The sequence below is a fragment of the Emys orbicularis genome, chromosome 4, assembly GCF_028017835.1.
Source record: "Emys orbicularis isolate rEmyOrb1 chromosome 4, rEmyOrb1.hap1, whole genome shotgun sequence".
Taxonomy (NCBI): domain Eukaryota; kingdom Metazoa; phylum Chordata; order Testudines; family Emydidae; genus Emys; species Emys orbicularis.
The window spans coordinates 19,600,934-19,617,360 of record NC_088686.1 but is presented as its reverse complement, the minus strand read 5'-3'; the positions used below and the strand labels follow the sequence as shown (position 1 = coordinate 19,617,360).

General features: G+C 43.0%; 1 protein-coding gene across 1 annotated transcript; it reads left to right on the top strand.

Moving 5' to 3' along the window:
• The first annotated feature begins 1,447 nt into the window (after positions 1-1,447).
• On the top strand, positions 1,448-14,611 carry C4H14orf180 (chromosome 4 C14orf180 homolog). Its single transcript, XM_065402943.1, has 4 exons — positions 1,448-1,465; positions 5,350-5,473; positions 7,547-7,573; positions 14,409-14,611. Exons 1-4 carry the CDS (start codon positions 1,448-1,450, stop codon positions 14,609-14,611), a joined length of 372 nt encoding a protein of 123 aa, XP_065259015.1.
• The last annotated feature ends 1,816 nt before the right edge of the window (positions 14,612-16,427 follow it).

Here is a 16,427-nt window from a genome sequence, read left to right as displayed (position 1 = left end):
TTGGAGAAGACACTCCAGACCTTTACAAAGTAATCTATCCCACTATGGTAGCACTCACTTCTTCTCTTAGCACCACCTTAAACGTTCACTGCAGTTATTTTCATGAAATCCTTCATATCATAAATTAAACTCTGTTTGATTCTTAATGTATATGCAATTTTAGGTGACTAATCTGCAATCAGAAACACTTAGCAGGAATGGATCAGTCGCTGTTATGAAGTTTGAGCTTATAGCATTTTTTCATGCTGGAATGCGAGGGCTAAGGTAACCCCTGCCTATTCAAACATTTACAACTATTGCTGTCAATGTTATAAGCATCTAAAGGTGAATAGTTAGAGTGGCAATTTTAAATAATCCTTTCTTAGAGCTGATTGGCAATTTTGCAACCATACTATTTTTTTAATGAACAATGGCTTTTCAAGTAAATTGTTGTTTTGTTGTTGCCAATAAAATTTCTTTTTGTTAAAATTTGGGTGGGGGGAGGGTGTCAAACTGGTTATTGCTTTTTCATTTTTTGAGAACATTAAAACCTTTTTTCCCCCAACCTAAAACTGTCAGTTTTCATTTACTGAAAACCAAAAAATGTTTAGTTTTAACTTTTTTGAAGACTCTCTCCCCAAAAACAACAACAAATTTTGTAAATAATGAAAATAATTTTGTTTTCACTGAATTTTTTTATGGGGAAAGAAATCATTACCCACAGTTCTAATGTCTAGGGCTAGATTGCGGCTTGACCTATGCATCTGTGCACGAGAATAAGCTGGAATAAAAGATACCCCCCCCCTTACACATCTACATAGGCTACATTAGTATAGGGGTATAGAGGTAAGAGAGGATATTCCCCTGCTTATTACTGTCCTGGGGCAGGTGGGTGGGGAATGGGTGGATATTTGGCTCCACCTCTGTACTTGCTGGCCAAAGTAGCTTCGTCAGCATATGGGTGCTGGTATAGACCAGCAGCAAATTACTACCCGTTTGGGGCAAGGAGGAACCGAGGGAGAAATTGTGACTTAGTACTTCTGGGACAATGCAGCTTATGCACCCTTCCTTGTTCAGGGCTGTGCCTCAAGTCAGAGCCTAGCCATATGGCTTCATACTGATTTGGGCATCTGTTAAAATTCCATGTAAAAATCCTACAAACTAGACCCTTAGATGTGCTGAGGGTCTCCGGGGAGCTCCTGGGTAACTTCATCTCCCAAGGAAGTCCCTGGTAATTGAGGCCCCTTGAACCAGGAAGCCCTCAGCAACCTGCCTGCATAGGGTCTTATATGAACAGTTTTAAGAACGAAATTTCCCCCCCTAAAGAATGTGTTGACACAGTGCAATTGAGGACTTCCAGACACAGTGAAATCCTTGCAAGAGGCATCAGAGAGTGGATTGGCAGAGTTTTAGAAGCCCGGCAGCTGTTAGCCTGCTGCAGCATGAGGAAGAGTCTTCGGTCTCTCCAATGTACAGGAAAGAGAAGGTAAGGCGAGTATCTGAGTGACTTCAAACTGCTCTATTTACATCAGCTTTCAGTGGAGAATCCCAGCTCATCAAAAACTAGCTGCTGTCTTAATCTGAATGCTGCTTTCCTGTCTGCAAGTGAAAAGCAAAGTTCATTACACCATCATGCTTTTAGCCCACAGTTTATAGTTATATAAATGGTGCAGACATTTGGCAGGTCCTCAGCTGGTGTACGTCAACAGAGCTTTATCTTCAGTGAAAAATGTGAACACCACCCGTAGCCCCAGCACAGATTTCTTCCCCTGGTATGTCAGCTCATTCATGCTGGCCAGTGCATTGGATGGAGAGGGCCAAGACTCTGTCCATTTCCCACCCTTGCCTGCTACAATGTGCAGGAAGGCGAATAGCAGCTCCACAGAGGCTGCTCTTCTTCTCCCAGTTGGTGAGGTGGGTAACAAGAGGACAACATATGCCCCATTCTTCCCTGCTGAGATTCGTTATCAAAACAGTGTAACAGAGCAGAACTAAGCCCACTCATCCCACTCAGTAATAAATTTGCCCCAGGTCTAAGGAGCATTGCTTTGTGGGGATTTCACCAAGTCCTATGAAAGAGCAGAAAAGCAGAATAGGTAGGCATGCCATCATGGATAAATAGCCCCGGGAAAACAAAACAATAAGCTTTGCTTGTGCTATTTATGCAGTAAAACAATAAAATATCATATTTCAATGATCAGCACTGGGGTTTTTGATGGAAAAATGTATATTTAATGATGACTGGCCTTCACTGTTTGACAAGGGGCTATGAAAGCCCCTTTGAGAGTGAATCACATCTCTTCCCAACTAAAATTCTATCAATGATTTTATTATAATATCTGTAGAAAATTCTAATGTTAAAATCCCACTTTATTACTATAATAATGGATCTAATTTGTGAAACGTGTAACGTGAGGGCATAACTGTATTGAAGAGAGATAGATGTGATCCCACTACAGCTATATCATTTCCTGATGACTTTCGCCCTCATATTATCAACAGAAGGAAGATTAAGAGCTGAGCTATTTGAAAGAGTTTGAGATTGGGAATGGTTTCTAAAAAGAAAGCCCAAAATAATCATAGAAATGCAACAATCATTATGAAAAACACAGCCTTATTTACATGCATGGATGTAGAGACATTTGTCTGTGATCTAATCCATCTAACTCCTTTCCCCTTAGCAGAAAAGCCTCACTTTTCAGTTGCCTATCCAATAATAGCACTAAGTAGAATTGTTGGATACGTCCATACTTATCTTAAAATCACTTATTACCTACTCCAGCCACTTTTCCTGCATGTCTATTCACTTGCTGGTGGTTCTCTTGGAGAGCATGCAATGAAGCGTAAGGGCAGCGAGTTTAAAACTGATAAAAGGAAATACTTTTTCATATTCATATCTAGTCAGTGGAACTCATTGCTGTGATATATCTCTGAGGCCATTTGCTCAGCAAGATTCCAGAGAAAGGACTGGACATTTATATAGTCACCAAGAACATGCACGGTTATAATAGAAAAGATTGTGGGGGGGAAACCTCAAGAATTTTGGAAAATACATATGAACCTTCGTGCTTCAAGACTTAAGTCAGTCTGACAAATGAAGGGTGGAAAGAAAACTATTGGAACAACTTACCTAGAGATGATGTGGAGTCTAGATCATTTGAAGTCTTTAAATCAAGTCTTGATACTTTTCTGAAAGAGAGGCTGTAGCTCAAACAGAAGTTATGGGCTTTATGCAGGAATTGCTAGGTGAGGCTCTATGGCCTGTGTTATGCAGGAGGGAGACCATTATGATCATCCAGTCTGACTTCCTGCATATCATGCTTGTTCCTTCTGGTCTTAACACTTATGAATCTGTGAGATTTTCCCCTATGTGAAGATTATTCCTACTGCTGGATTTCTTGCATCTTCCTCAGAAGCATCCGGTAGTGGCCACTGTCACAGTCAGGCTATTGAACTAGATGGACCACTAGTCTGATCTGATATGGTGATTCCTATGAGCCTATGAGAAGGATCTTCTCTAGGTAACACTTCTACATTTTATCTTTAGCCCTTTCAGATCATGACCCCTTATTTTATTATTCCCTCCCAATGATGTGAATAGGACTTTTCCCTAGATCCTGGTATGATCCAAGGGTAGATTCATGTCCGGAATTATAAATGAGCACCCTGGTGTCCAATCATAGACCTTACTCAAGTATTAATCCCCTTGACTGAAGCCCTTCCGCACAAGTCCTCCTGACATCACAGGGAATTAAATATGCGCTTAAATGCTTAAAGACCTGAGTTAGGCCTGATTAAAGACTTGGTGGCAAGATTTGGTGGCAAGTTTATAGCCCTTTTTTCCTCCTTTCTAACCCCAAAAAGAATCATTCCACACGAACATTGTTCCCCTGACTTGTGCAGTTTGGACAGGGATGCTGAACTCTACCCATATATGTTGACAAACTCTGTATGTGAGTTTTTCCATTTGTTGATATGGGATTTTGATTGAAGTGGAAGCCAGTGAAGCCTGGTGTGATACATGTCCTCTCTACTTTGGGAGACAGAGTTAGCTGGGACACAGCCCTGCACATGATGTAGTATGTCTTAACCCAGTGTCTGCAACCTGATATGTGTGTGTGGTTGGGGGGGTGAGAGGCATTTGATCTGTGTGAATGGGCAGAAGGAACAGGCAGTGAGGGGTAGAAAGATTAAACTAGGGAAAGAAGAGGGCATAGAACAGAGTTGGTTGATGGGGATGAAAGGAACATAAAATGGAGGGGCCAAAGTGATGAAACAGGAAAGGGAGGCTACAACAGTGGAAACAGCATCAACCAATATTATTTTTATTAGTGTTACCATAGACCCTAAGAGCCCTAGTCATAGACCAGGAGCCCATTGTGGTAGGCGCTACCTTCACCGTGCCCAGCAGGTTCTCAAGGGAGGAAGGATGGACACCTGTGAGCAAATATATTTATCCTCATCACTGGATTTCGATCACAAAGTAATAATGTAGCACGGAAAACTCCCATCACCACAGTTAGGCCTTGTCAAAATATAGACTGGTACGTCTGCTTTGCCCACTTTCGCTGGGTGCATGTGTGCAGTGCACAGTTCTTAACTCATCTGCCTGGGACTCACTTATAGACTTTGACCACATCGTGATAAAGTGCATTTTTAAGAGGAAACTGGGATTTTTATTTTATTTTGTTTGTTTGTCGTTTGCCCACAGGATCCACAATAATCTGATTCTATGATCTAAGATTGAATGTTGTTTTCAAGCAAAAGCGAGAAAGACAATATAAGTATATCTAAGTTTTAAGAAGCATATGAGTTACCATAACATACACATCAAGATGATGCACAAACATGAGACTAGTGTGTCATATCAGTTGCTACAATGATATGTGCTCATCCACCATGCAGCTGCTTAACTTGGAAGAATAGTTTGAAAGACACCCCTATAATAAGATGCATATATTTGATATCGTGTTTGTGTTTTTCTATCCTATTAGGACTCTGCGGCTTTTTTAAGCACCTTGTACTTTCAGATTAAGAAAAATCCCTTTTTGAATTAAATTAGTTTGTTCCAAAAATAGCAATTCTTGCATTTTTATGTTTTAACCAAGTTCTGTTCTGTCATTCCTTCTGGTGATGACAAGTTTTATAGTGAACTCTTGATCTATGACTCTGAAAGGAAGTGCAGCGTTATGTCAGTGTAAATACTGCAATGATCTGAGTGTAAACAATGTCGCAACAAGTGTGTTTCAGATCATGTCTTTTGAAGGACACCATATAAATACTAAATAGCCAAAGAAAGTTCAAAGCTTCATTCAAAAGGCATTGCTCCAGTTTGAACGATGGCATTTTGTGCTTTGATCAATTATCTAGACGAATTGTAGTAAATGTCCGCCTTCGATACTGAGAAAAAGGCCACCCGTGAACCAAGCTGTGAGTGAAAAGCGAAAAGCAGAGAGAAGGGTTCGATTTTGTGAGCCAGAGATCACTGGATATGGTATGTTTAAGATATTAAAACTATTTATATTCTCCCAAGAGTGGCATTCTCTTTCCAGTGTTTCCACATCTTTTCAGACCCCCCTCCTCACCAATGTATGTTACCATTATTCATTGTGTTATCTGTGTAAATCAGGCCAGTTTCTTGGGGCACAGTCCTTCAGCTCAGCCTTCAGCACAGGTGGCTGTGATCCACCTTTCTGCCTTCCCTAGTGGCAAAATAGGCCCTGGCACACGTTAAAACAATCACAGAGCTATTTTCACTGACCTCCTGGAACAGTCCCCTAAAGGAGCATTCTAACAGCTCATGATTGACAGAGGAGTAGGTTCTGGTCATGTCCCTTTTTACCCATCTCATCCCATCCCAGAATACCCCCTCTGTGGACCAGGGATGGAGGTGATGGCCCTTTAGGACAGATTTATGTGCTGTTTATGTCACTCTGAAGCAAAAGGGATTTAGCCTGGGACTTCAATGGGCTTTGGCCAGGATCACGTTATCTGTAGGGCTTTCTAGTCATTCAGAATTTGGCACATGAAAGGATCCAGTAAGTTGACCCTAAGTTCTGTGGATGTCCACTTTCATGCTTAACACCACATGTCTGAGGAGAAATTATTCTTCCCCATCTCACTCTCAGCATTTATGTCCATAACAACAGTGACAAGTATCTCTCTCTAGTGCAAGTTGGGAGGTGTGGAATGGAATTCTAAAGGATCTGATTCTCCTCTCATTTAGAACCATAGAACCACATGGTTAGAAGGGACCAGAAAGTCTAACCCCCTGCCAAAATGCAGGGTTTGTTGTGTCTAAAGACAGATGGCTCTCCAACCTCCTTTTGAAAACCTCCAGTGAAAACCTCCTTTCCCTCCTTTTTAAAGATGGACACTACATTAGCCCTTCTCCAATCTTCCAGGACCTCTCCTGTCATCCATGAATTTGTAAATATTATTGCTTATGCTGGTTTCCACTGAATCCTAGAAATGTAGGACTAGAAGGAACCTCAAGAGGTTATCTAGTCCAGGGGTTCTCAAACTGGGGGTCGGGATCCCTCAGGGGTGTCGCAAGATTATTACATGGAGGGTCGCGAGCTGTTGGCCTCCACCCCAAACCCCGCTTTGCCTCCAGCATTTAGAATGGTGTTAAATATATTTAAAGTGTTTTTAATTTATAAAGGGGGGTCGCACTCAGAGGCTTGCTACGTGAAAGGGGTCACCAGTACAAAAGTTTGAGAACCACTGATTCTAGTCTATCCTCCCTGCTCTGAGACAGGATTAAGTATACCTAGCCCATCCCCGACAGGTGTTTGTTTATTCTGTTCTGTCAGGGATTCCACAACCTCCTAGGTAACCTGGTCCAGGGCTTAACTATCTCTATTGTTGGAAGGTTTTCCCTGATATCTAACCTAAATCTCCCTTGCTGCAAACTAACCCATCGTATTACTCCTGACTCACAATGAAGTGTAACTGAGAGGAGAATCAGCCCCAGTCTTTCATTTCAAGAGCCATAACTAATTTTCTTTATTGCAAACAGCCTGTGATTAAGCCTCCCTTGCTGTTTGTCCATACAGTGCTATTAATACAATTCAGTTAGAGGCTGGTAAGAGAAAGCTTGTTGGCGCCACTGAGATTTTTCCATTCTCTGTATTTTCATGCTGGGTTGTACTCGAGCTGTCCTTGCCAAATAGGCACCGTTCCGGGATATTGTTAGATGAGGAATCCATGTTACAATAGTGTTTGTTTTAAACTTAACTTCCTACCTCAGCCTGCTGGTCTGTCTCATTCTCATGCTGGAAATGATTCAGATGAGGCGTTCCTTCTTGGCAACAGCTACGAAACCTCTCATCCCAATCACAACAGCAGCAGTCTCTGGATCTTACATTCCTGCTCCATCACTGTCTGTTTTCCATTTCTTCCTGAAATGCTTCTACCTTTTCACACTTGCCATTTTTAGGTAGCAACTTTCACTTAGTGGGCCAGAGGGCCCAGATTCTCATCAGGCCTCCTAGCTCCTATTTCACTCTGCTACCCTGAGGCAGCCTTTGTTAGCGTGTAAGAACATTTTCATTCTCTTTTCTAGACATTTCCTGCTGGGACTACAAAGTTGGTAAGTTGAAGTTTTACATTATAACTGTGGGCCGTCCCTGGCACGAACCTGAGATTGCCTACCTGCTGCTGCGATTAATTGTGCAGCGATACTCCATGAATAGGAATTGTTTCATGCTGTCAGTGTTTTTGTGTGTGCATGAAGCACAATAGGTGATCAGTTCTGCTCCAGTATTTTAAACCAACAGAAGGTAAGACAAATAGAGGAAACAAGAATTCAGTCCCTGGAGCCCTGTTTAATTTAAACATAATTAATACATTTCATGGCAATAAAATGGGTCCAGGTTTTTCACTGAGATAGGGAAGTGAAGCCCCCGTAAGCTAAGCTGTAGTTCTCTCGGCTGACTTCTACCCGTGGTGAATATGCAGTTCATTAACACAGTGGTGATGTGGAGGAAATAATTAAAATAGTCTGTTTTCTCTTCTTGTGTGTGCAAGAATATTCAAGGCAAACAAAAGTTGCAGAAACACTCCAACAAATCTGTGTGCAAGTGTTATTGACTATATTACAGGAAGATCTGGAGGCCCTCCCAAAACCAAGACTGGGACTAGGGTTGCCAGGAGTCTGGTTTTCAGTCGGAACGCCTGGTCAAAAAGGGACCCTGGTGGCTCCAGTCAGCACTGCAGACCGGGCCATTAAAAGTCTCATTGGCAGGGCTGGCAGGCTCCCTACCCAGCTCCGTGCAGCTCCCCGGAAGCGGTGACATGTCCCTCGGCTCCTAGGCTTGTGCTCCCGAGCGCAAGCTCCGCAGCTTCCATTGGCCAGGAACCGCAGCCAATGGGAGCTGCGGGGGTTGCGCCTGTGGGCGGAGACAGTGAGCACGCACTATACAGAGCCGCCTGGCCACGCCTCCACCTAGGAGCTGGAGGGACATGTCGCCGCTTCCAGGAAGCCCCCCAAGGTAAGCGCCACCCAGAGCCTGCACCCCCTCCCAGACTCCAACCCCTTGCTCCAGGCCTGAACCCCCTCCTGTACCCCAAACCCCTCATCCCTGGTTCCACTCCAGAGCCTGCACCCCAGCTGGAGCCTGCACCCCCCTCACACATCCCAAGCTCCTGCCCCAGCCCTGAGCTCCCTCCCATACCCAAACTCCCTCTCGGAGCCCACACCCACATCCCTTCATCCCTGGTCCCACCCCAGAGCCCGCACCCCCAGCCAGAGCCCGCACCCCCTCACACATCCCACCCCCCTGCCCCAGGCCTGAGACCCCTCCTGCACCCCAATCCCCCCTCCCACACTCTGAACCCCTCATTTCTGGCCCCACCCCAGAGCCCACACCCCCTCCCGCAGCCCAAGACCCCTGTCCCAGTCTGGTGAAAATGAGCGAGTGAGGGTGGGGGAGAGCCAGCAACAGAAGGAGGGGGGATGGAGCGAGTAGGGGCGGGGCCTCAGAGAAGGGAGGGGGCAGGGGGTTGGGAAGGGGGCAGGGCAAGGATGTTCAGTTTTGTGAAATTAGAAAGTTGGCAACCCTAACTGGGACCCATTGTGCCAGGTGCTGTACACATACATAGTTAGAGATCTTCCTGTTCTGAAGAGCCCACGGTCTAAATAGATAAGTTAGAAAAAAGGGAGAAGAAAGAAAGTATTATTATCCCCATTTTACAGATGAGGACCTGAGACTCAGACATGCTGCATCAGATCCTCAGCTGGTCTAAATCAGCTGAGCTGGTTAGGAGTGATTTGCCCCCAGTCACGCAGAACATCTGTGTCAAAGCCAGGAATTGAACCCTGAGCTCTTGTAAGCCAGTCTTGTACCTCTGTCACAGACCAACTGCCTCTTTATTATTAAAGGCCCTGGAGCTGAGTATGCTATTTGTAACAAACAGTTCAGCTAATGGGTTTAATGGAGCTGTGTGGAGGATGGAAGTTCCATTTCACAAAGGATTTTTCAATTTTGAAATCTGGTTTGGTTACAAATTGCAGTGAAAACTGAAAATTACATAATTCTCCATGATGGAAAATTTCAGAAAAAAAAATTCATTTTGAGTTGTTCGAAATGTTGTGTTTTAACAAACTCAGAATGTCTAGTTGTCAAATTCCACTTTAAAATTCTTTTTCTGTTGTACTACACTAGATGATAATAATACAAAATAAAATGTTTTGAAATGAGAATTTAATTTCAAAACAAAAAATTGAAACATTTCATTCCAAAAAGAACTTTCTTTTTTTCATTTTTAACAACAAAATTCTGGAAAAATGTACCCATTTTCACCAAGCTTTTTGATTTAAACTGAACTACATATTCTGAGGGAAAACAATTCCTTTGAAGTTTCACCAACCAGTTCAAGAATTTAGCCCTTTTTTCTGTTTCCAAATTAGACATGAGCAGACTGATTTTTTTAAAGAATTTATTTGCAATTGTACAACAAACATAGTTAAGCCTGAAGGTTGTTTTCAATTATCAGAATTCACTTCCACTATACCTGTGCACTGTTCATTATTCATAGGATCTGATTGTTGAGCTCAGGGTCTGGCTCTACTTCAAGATGGTGGTGTTTATTCCCAGCTACAGAAGACATACCAGCGCTAGCTCTAATTGAGCTAGCATGCTACAAATAGAGTGAACAGGAGGAAAGGCTAGCTGACCTGAGTACATGCCTAGCATCTCGGGGCATAGCCCTTCCCACTTCACATGTCCTTGTTGCAACGCTTTATCTTTAGCACACTAGTTCAAGCACATGGGTATGCCTCCTTGAGCAGGGAATTACTCCCCCAGCTCAAAGTACAGACATATCCGCACATGTAATTTTTTCTGTTCCCTCATTGAAACTTTATAAGCAGGGAGTGAGCATTTCCCCCATGACTGGGGACTAATGAATATCTACATTTATATCTGAAGTGTGAATCCCTTTTAAACCAGGCAGAGAGCAACATTTGTGTGATTTATAAACCCCCTGCAAGAACGTCAAAGGAGAGGGAATAAAAAGGCCTGAATCAAAATGTGATTCTCAATTCACACAATCAGTTCCCAAATCATTTTCACTACTATAAGACTAACTGTGACCTTTTTATTGAAGTCTGTCACCCAGTTGAGAACGAGGAACAGTATCAGGTGATTCGAGAGACAAATCACACATTGGAAATATCGAACAGCACATAGTTTCACTGGAAAGAGCTGGTGAGCAATCCACAGGCTAAAATATGTTCACATAAACCTTTTGTAGAATAATTCCAAATAACAGACAAATTTATAAAAATCGAAGCCTATTCACAGATAATCTACAAGCAGAAAGAAGGGCTACATTCAAATGAAGAAATTATTTGCTGCAAATAATTCACCCAACTCTATTATAGAGCATCGATTTGGCTTCTGGTGAGCTTTCAAATGATTGCTATTAACATTCTACCTTCTCCCCACACACTTTTTGATACATTATTATGTGCTTGTTGCTTGATTTTATGACTTTTACCTTCCTTTATGTACATCTGTATGACAGCTTAATTGACTGCTATGTATTCCAGGGTTGGTAATAGAAGCTAATTTAAATACGCTACAGCTAATGTCAGTCCTTTACCCATAACAATACACACCACATTTTTATCTTATTGATTATGTGCATATGCCAGGCAAATAGTTGCACACTCTCGCTTTTTATTCAGGCATGAATTTGGTTTGAGAGCACATTTAATACTCAGAGTGCTTTATAAAATAATACTGACTGTGCAATGACCATGCAGACCAACAGAGCAGCCATTACGCTCTCAGAAATAGCTCACACATGCTGTTTAGGGGTAAAAGAAGGATGGTTTGTGGCTAAACACAAGCCTGGGAATTAAGAGAGTGGAGATATATCACAGGCTTCCTGTGTGACTAGATTGCCCCAATCCTTACTCGGCTGGGCAAAGGAGAGGGAGTCTGGTGCAGCAGCTGCTGTGGTAGGATATGGAGTGCGGCTGCAGAGGCCGAAAGGGGTCACCTTCGATAGTGAAGGATGGGGCTCTGGGCTGCAGGAATACAACCAGGTGAGCGGCAGGCTGTAGTGGACACCAGGCCCTGATTTCTGTCATTAGAGTGCTGTAATCTTTAAATAAACCTAATTTAGTTGCTACATATAAGCTTTTGGTTACTTCAGTGCAGAGAACAAAATAGGAATAACGTGCCCTCTGCCTTACTCCGTTGCTCAGACTACGACTCCAGCTGCAATGAGGAGAGCCCCATACTCCCTGTCGTTGGCAAATGATATGGGGAGTCAGGGAAAGGGATGGGAAGTAGCAAGTAGCCCCCACAACCTGCCATCCACAGTAGATGACCAGGCACACAGGGAGTAATGAGCTGTTCCAGGAGAGGGTGTGAAGTAACTTACTCCTACCCCAGAGCAATGGGGAGGAGCCGGGAAGTACCCTACGCATTGCCCCTTACTCAAAGGAGACTCTATAGTTAGAGTCTAGCTCTAATCCTGGTGTGCCTGTTTCTTTGCCTGTATCATGAGGCTGACCCTTCTCTGATCCACTGGGGCGTTGCAAGTCTCAGCTTGTCAGGCAGGCAGAGTTTACTCAGATGCCCACCACAGAAATGCCGACACGTAGAATAGTAACAATCCTTGCATTCAAGGTAGCTGCACCAAATTACACCAGCTGAGGATCTTGCACCTAATGTCAACACCTGTGACACCACCCAACAGAACTGGCCAGATCCCCCCTCTTGTTTTGATCTACTTTAATCACTGCCCATGTCTGTGTTCCCAGCTTCCTTTTACGTCTGATAACCTTCCCCCATACACAGCATGACCTGCATACACTGCACTGACCCATGCTGCAGCAGGGAGCATGTACAATTCCTTCCCACTTTGTTGTGCTGCTCTCTAGAATCATAGAGCCATATGGTTAGAAAGGACTTGCAAGGATCGTAATACCAAAATGCAGGATTCGTTGTGTCTAAACCACCCCAGACAGATGGTTATCTAGCCTCCTTTTGAAAGACTCCAATGAAGAAGCTTCTTCTCCTCTAGCTAGTTTGTTCCATTGTCCTACTCTTCTTACAACTGGGCAGTTTTTCCTGAGATTTAACCTAAATCTGCTATGCTGTAGTTTGAACCCATTGCCTCTTGTCCTGCCCTCTGTGGCAAGAGAAAACAACTTTTCTCCATCTTTTTTATGGCAGCCTATTCCTCCAGTTGGGATAAGGCACAGGAGCACAGTACAAACCTATTGCACAGGTCTCTTAAGCAATGAGAAGCACCTGTCCTCAGAAGTCTGGGAACCCTAGACACTTGATGCCAGATCCTAGCCCTTAGACTAGTGGCGCAAAGTTGCTGTAGTGCCAGCTTAACTGGCCAGTGGAGCATTCCTCCTATCTGAGTGTATCTTCCAGTGGGATAGGGATGTTGTAATGCCACCTCTCCCTTATTAGCCCCCAATTGGTTGGAAGGAAGGAGATTATGCCCAATGGCCCCCAACTGGTTGGACATAAGGGGGTTATGCCCCCATTAGTCCCTGGGCTGTCATCATGGTAGTGATAGGATATACCATGGAAAAGTTATGGGTGAGGTTAAACTGGTGGGTGTACCAGGCGCTTGTCACTCAGGATAAGTGTAAAAAACAAATGAGCTCCTTTATGGAACCAGAAACAACAGAATCACCCAGAACACAGGCACATGGCAAGGCTTCAGTAGAAGTTTAACTATGTGACCCAAGGAGTTTGCCTGGGGACTGATATAGCAAATGCAGGTGCTGGGGCAGTGATTGGTGGATTGTGTGCCTGTGTAAGAGAGAAACAACACCACATACCAGACATAGAGAAGGAGAAGAAACCCAAGGGGACAGCAGAACAAGCACTAGGGATGTGGCCCTGAAAAAGGGGTGAGAGAGCTTTTTGGGCAGAGTGCTGTAGAAAAGAGGCTTAGAACTATGAGCAAAGAAATTGTCTCCTGCTGTGTTCAGGGAAACTGGACTTTGTATATTCTTAAATAAACTGGATTGCCCCAAAGAAATATCTGGCTCCATATCAATTTCTCCTCTTAGTGGAAACGATCGGCAGGACCCTGAAAACTGGCTAACTTCTCGCATCATGATGGGGTAACAGAAAGATTCACTAAAGGTGCATTCTCATATCTAAATCTCTATTTGCCCCTGTTATGCCTGACCAGACCCTTTGAGAACATTGCAATGGCATAGCCCGGCTATAATAGACAGCAGAATGGCACCCAAGCTGTAAAATGTAGCCCAATGATTTCGTAGTACGCCTGAACCACAGTGATCTGAAATTCCTCAGATTATTTTTACAAGCAAGAAGAAATGTTTACAATATACTCCTTTTTATGATTAAGCACAGTGGACATTCCAGTGTGATAAGCCTTAACATTGAGAGGCAGACTGGCCCTGTGAAAGCATTGTAAATGTGCTGCTCAGTTGACACATCCACATCTCCTTCTTAGTTTAATTAGCAGGACCTGTAACAAGTTAATGTTACAGGGAAAAGGCAAGTAATCTACTTCCTCTCTCTTTATGGAACATTTGTGAGCATTAAATAATTAGTCGTGGTTGCTTAATATTCTCTAGAATTTAACCTAGTGTTTTGCTTAAATGTATAAAAAATAATTGCTGTGAGGAAATTTGAGAACATGCATTAACTATGGTAATCCTGTTCTTATTGTATATAATTAAACCCTTGTAATGCTCCATTAGATTACATCTTTTATATTCAATAGCCTCTGTAGGGAGGTGTGACTCGCTGCCATTTAACTGATGCATATAGAAGCACTCACAACCAGAGCACTGCCTAACCTGCTGTTTCCAGAAAACCAGGACAAAGGCAGCAGTGGGGGTCAAATTTGGGAGCTGTTTCAGACAACACTAAAATAATGCTTGTTTCTTTTCTCTCCCCAACCTCTCCCAGCACATGACAGGCCATCAGCTGGATTGCCTTTGCTCCTGTGGATTTCGCTTTGTTTAGTGCTGATCCTGGCTGTGAGTCTGTACTACAGCAGCGTGAAGCAGAATTTCAAAGTCTTGGAAGAATTTCAATCCCAGCTCGTTATCTTCTTTCTTCAGATAAGACGCGTTGCTTTGAAATGCTGGACTTGGTTTATGAGGCAATAACAGTGTCACACGTGTGGAATTGTGCATGGCCCAAGACAAAGATCTTAGCAGATAACATCTAAATGTATATTGCAGCACAAGGCTCACAGCCCACTCAAACCAAACACCAGAGAATGCGCCAGCCTTCCCTTTGAAGACTAATAGAGCTGATCCTGTTGTACATTTACCTTTTCCTGTAGCCACTTGTTTTCCATTTCTTTTATTATTATTGTATATATTACACTAACACCTAGAGGTTGCAACCAAAATCAGAGCTCTATTGTCCTAGGCAATACATAAATATCTGATAAGAGATAGTCTCTGCCTCAGAGAGCTTATAAACTGAAGAAACAAGAAAAAGCAAAGGGACAGAAACACAGAGATTAATTGATTCAATCAAGGTCACATAGGTAGATAATACCAGGAACTAAACCCAGGTCAATCAAGTCTCAGGTCAGTAGCTTAATCACAAGACCATCATTCCGCTCTGGTTTTGCTACTGCAATGTGTGCAAGCATTACTTCTTGTGTTCGAGGGCTCTGCAATGCTGTACTTTACACATATGTGAAATGATTGTGAGTAAAACCTTGACAGATGGTGTTCTCATTTCCCCTCAAGCTTTCTCCTATGTGGGCAAAAGATAGCTCTTGGAAATGTTTCACCGGGCTCCCAGGCATGGAAGAGAGCATGGAAACTCATTTAAACAGGCTATGGTTATTTGCTTAATATCACAAATAACAGAATTGAATCCCAGGTTAATTATCAAGTCAGTAGTTTAATCCTATGAGTTTGATTCAGTCCGTAAACCTCATGAGCCAAGTTTACATGGTTTGTGACATCAACAAACTTTTTCAATTTACTTATAGCTTGTATTCAGTCAGGGGGCCATGTATTCATTCCATGCATGCTCAACTATAGTTTAAGGCTTTGCATAATGCTACAATTGAGTGTTTATGAAGGTGGCAAGGATAAAGCTCCATTGTTTTGGGAGGCCCCCCCATTAATATCCTACAGTAAAGATATTTCTGAAGGGGATCATTTTAACAATGATAGTGCAATAAATGCTGAATGCCTCTTGTATGTGTCAAAGTGGACCCCAATATGTCTATCCAAGTGTGTCTCAGAGAGGGCCAACAAATTCATCTGGCCTGTGAGTACTAGCTTCCTGGACTTTATTTTCTCCATAGGCATAAATAGCAACATCCTTTTTTGCCTGGCCTTCTTTTCAAGTAAAATTAAAAGAAAATATTTTGACAAGTGCCCTACTGTATTCAGAAAGATAAAGACTACCTGAGAATCTGCAACAGCAGAAAAAACCCTGTGAAGAAGATGGAAGACAATGCTTGCAAGATCCCAAAGTCCCCTGTCGTGACAACCAACAAACCACTGTGCATATTATTGTTGACTGATAAAGAATATTCCATATGGTATTGAGGGGCAACAGCACATCATCTTCCAGGCAACTTAAAGTAGGCAAAGAATTAAATAGGAACAGGGAGAAGCAACCTTTTCTCCTAAGGAGTGTATGCCTTGTCTCAATTGAAAATGGATGAAACCAACTACGGTATTGAGCCTCAAAAGCAGAAAGAGGGGACTTCAGCAGCTAATCTGATGCTCACCATAGGCTGTGACAGGCCCATGGGCAATTGCATCAGACAAGCTGCCAATTTGGGGGTCAAAGGATGTTCACATAGGTGTATTCATCCCTGTGACTTTTTACACAAACCAATTGTGTGGTTCAGTCTAATGGGGGTAAGCTGTACCATCGCCTTGCTCCCCTGTTTCCTTTTTTTAAGTAATAAGGTGAGAGATTTATAACTTTTATGTGAGTGACTCA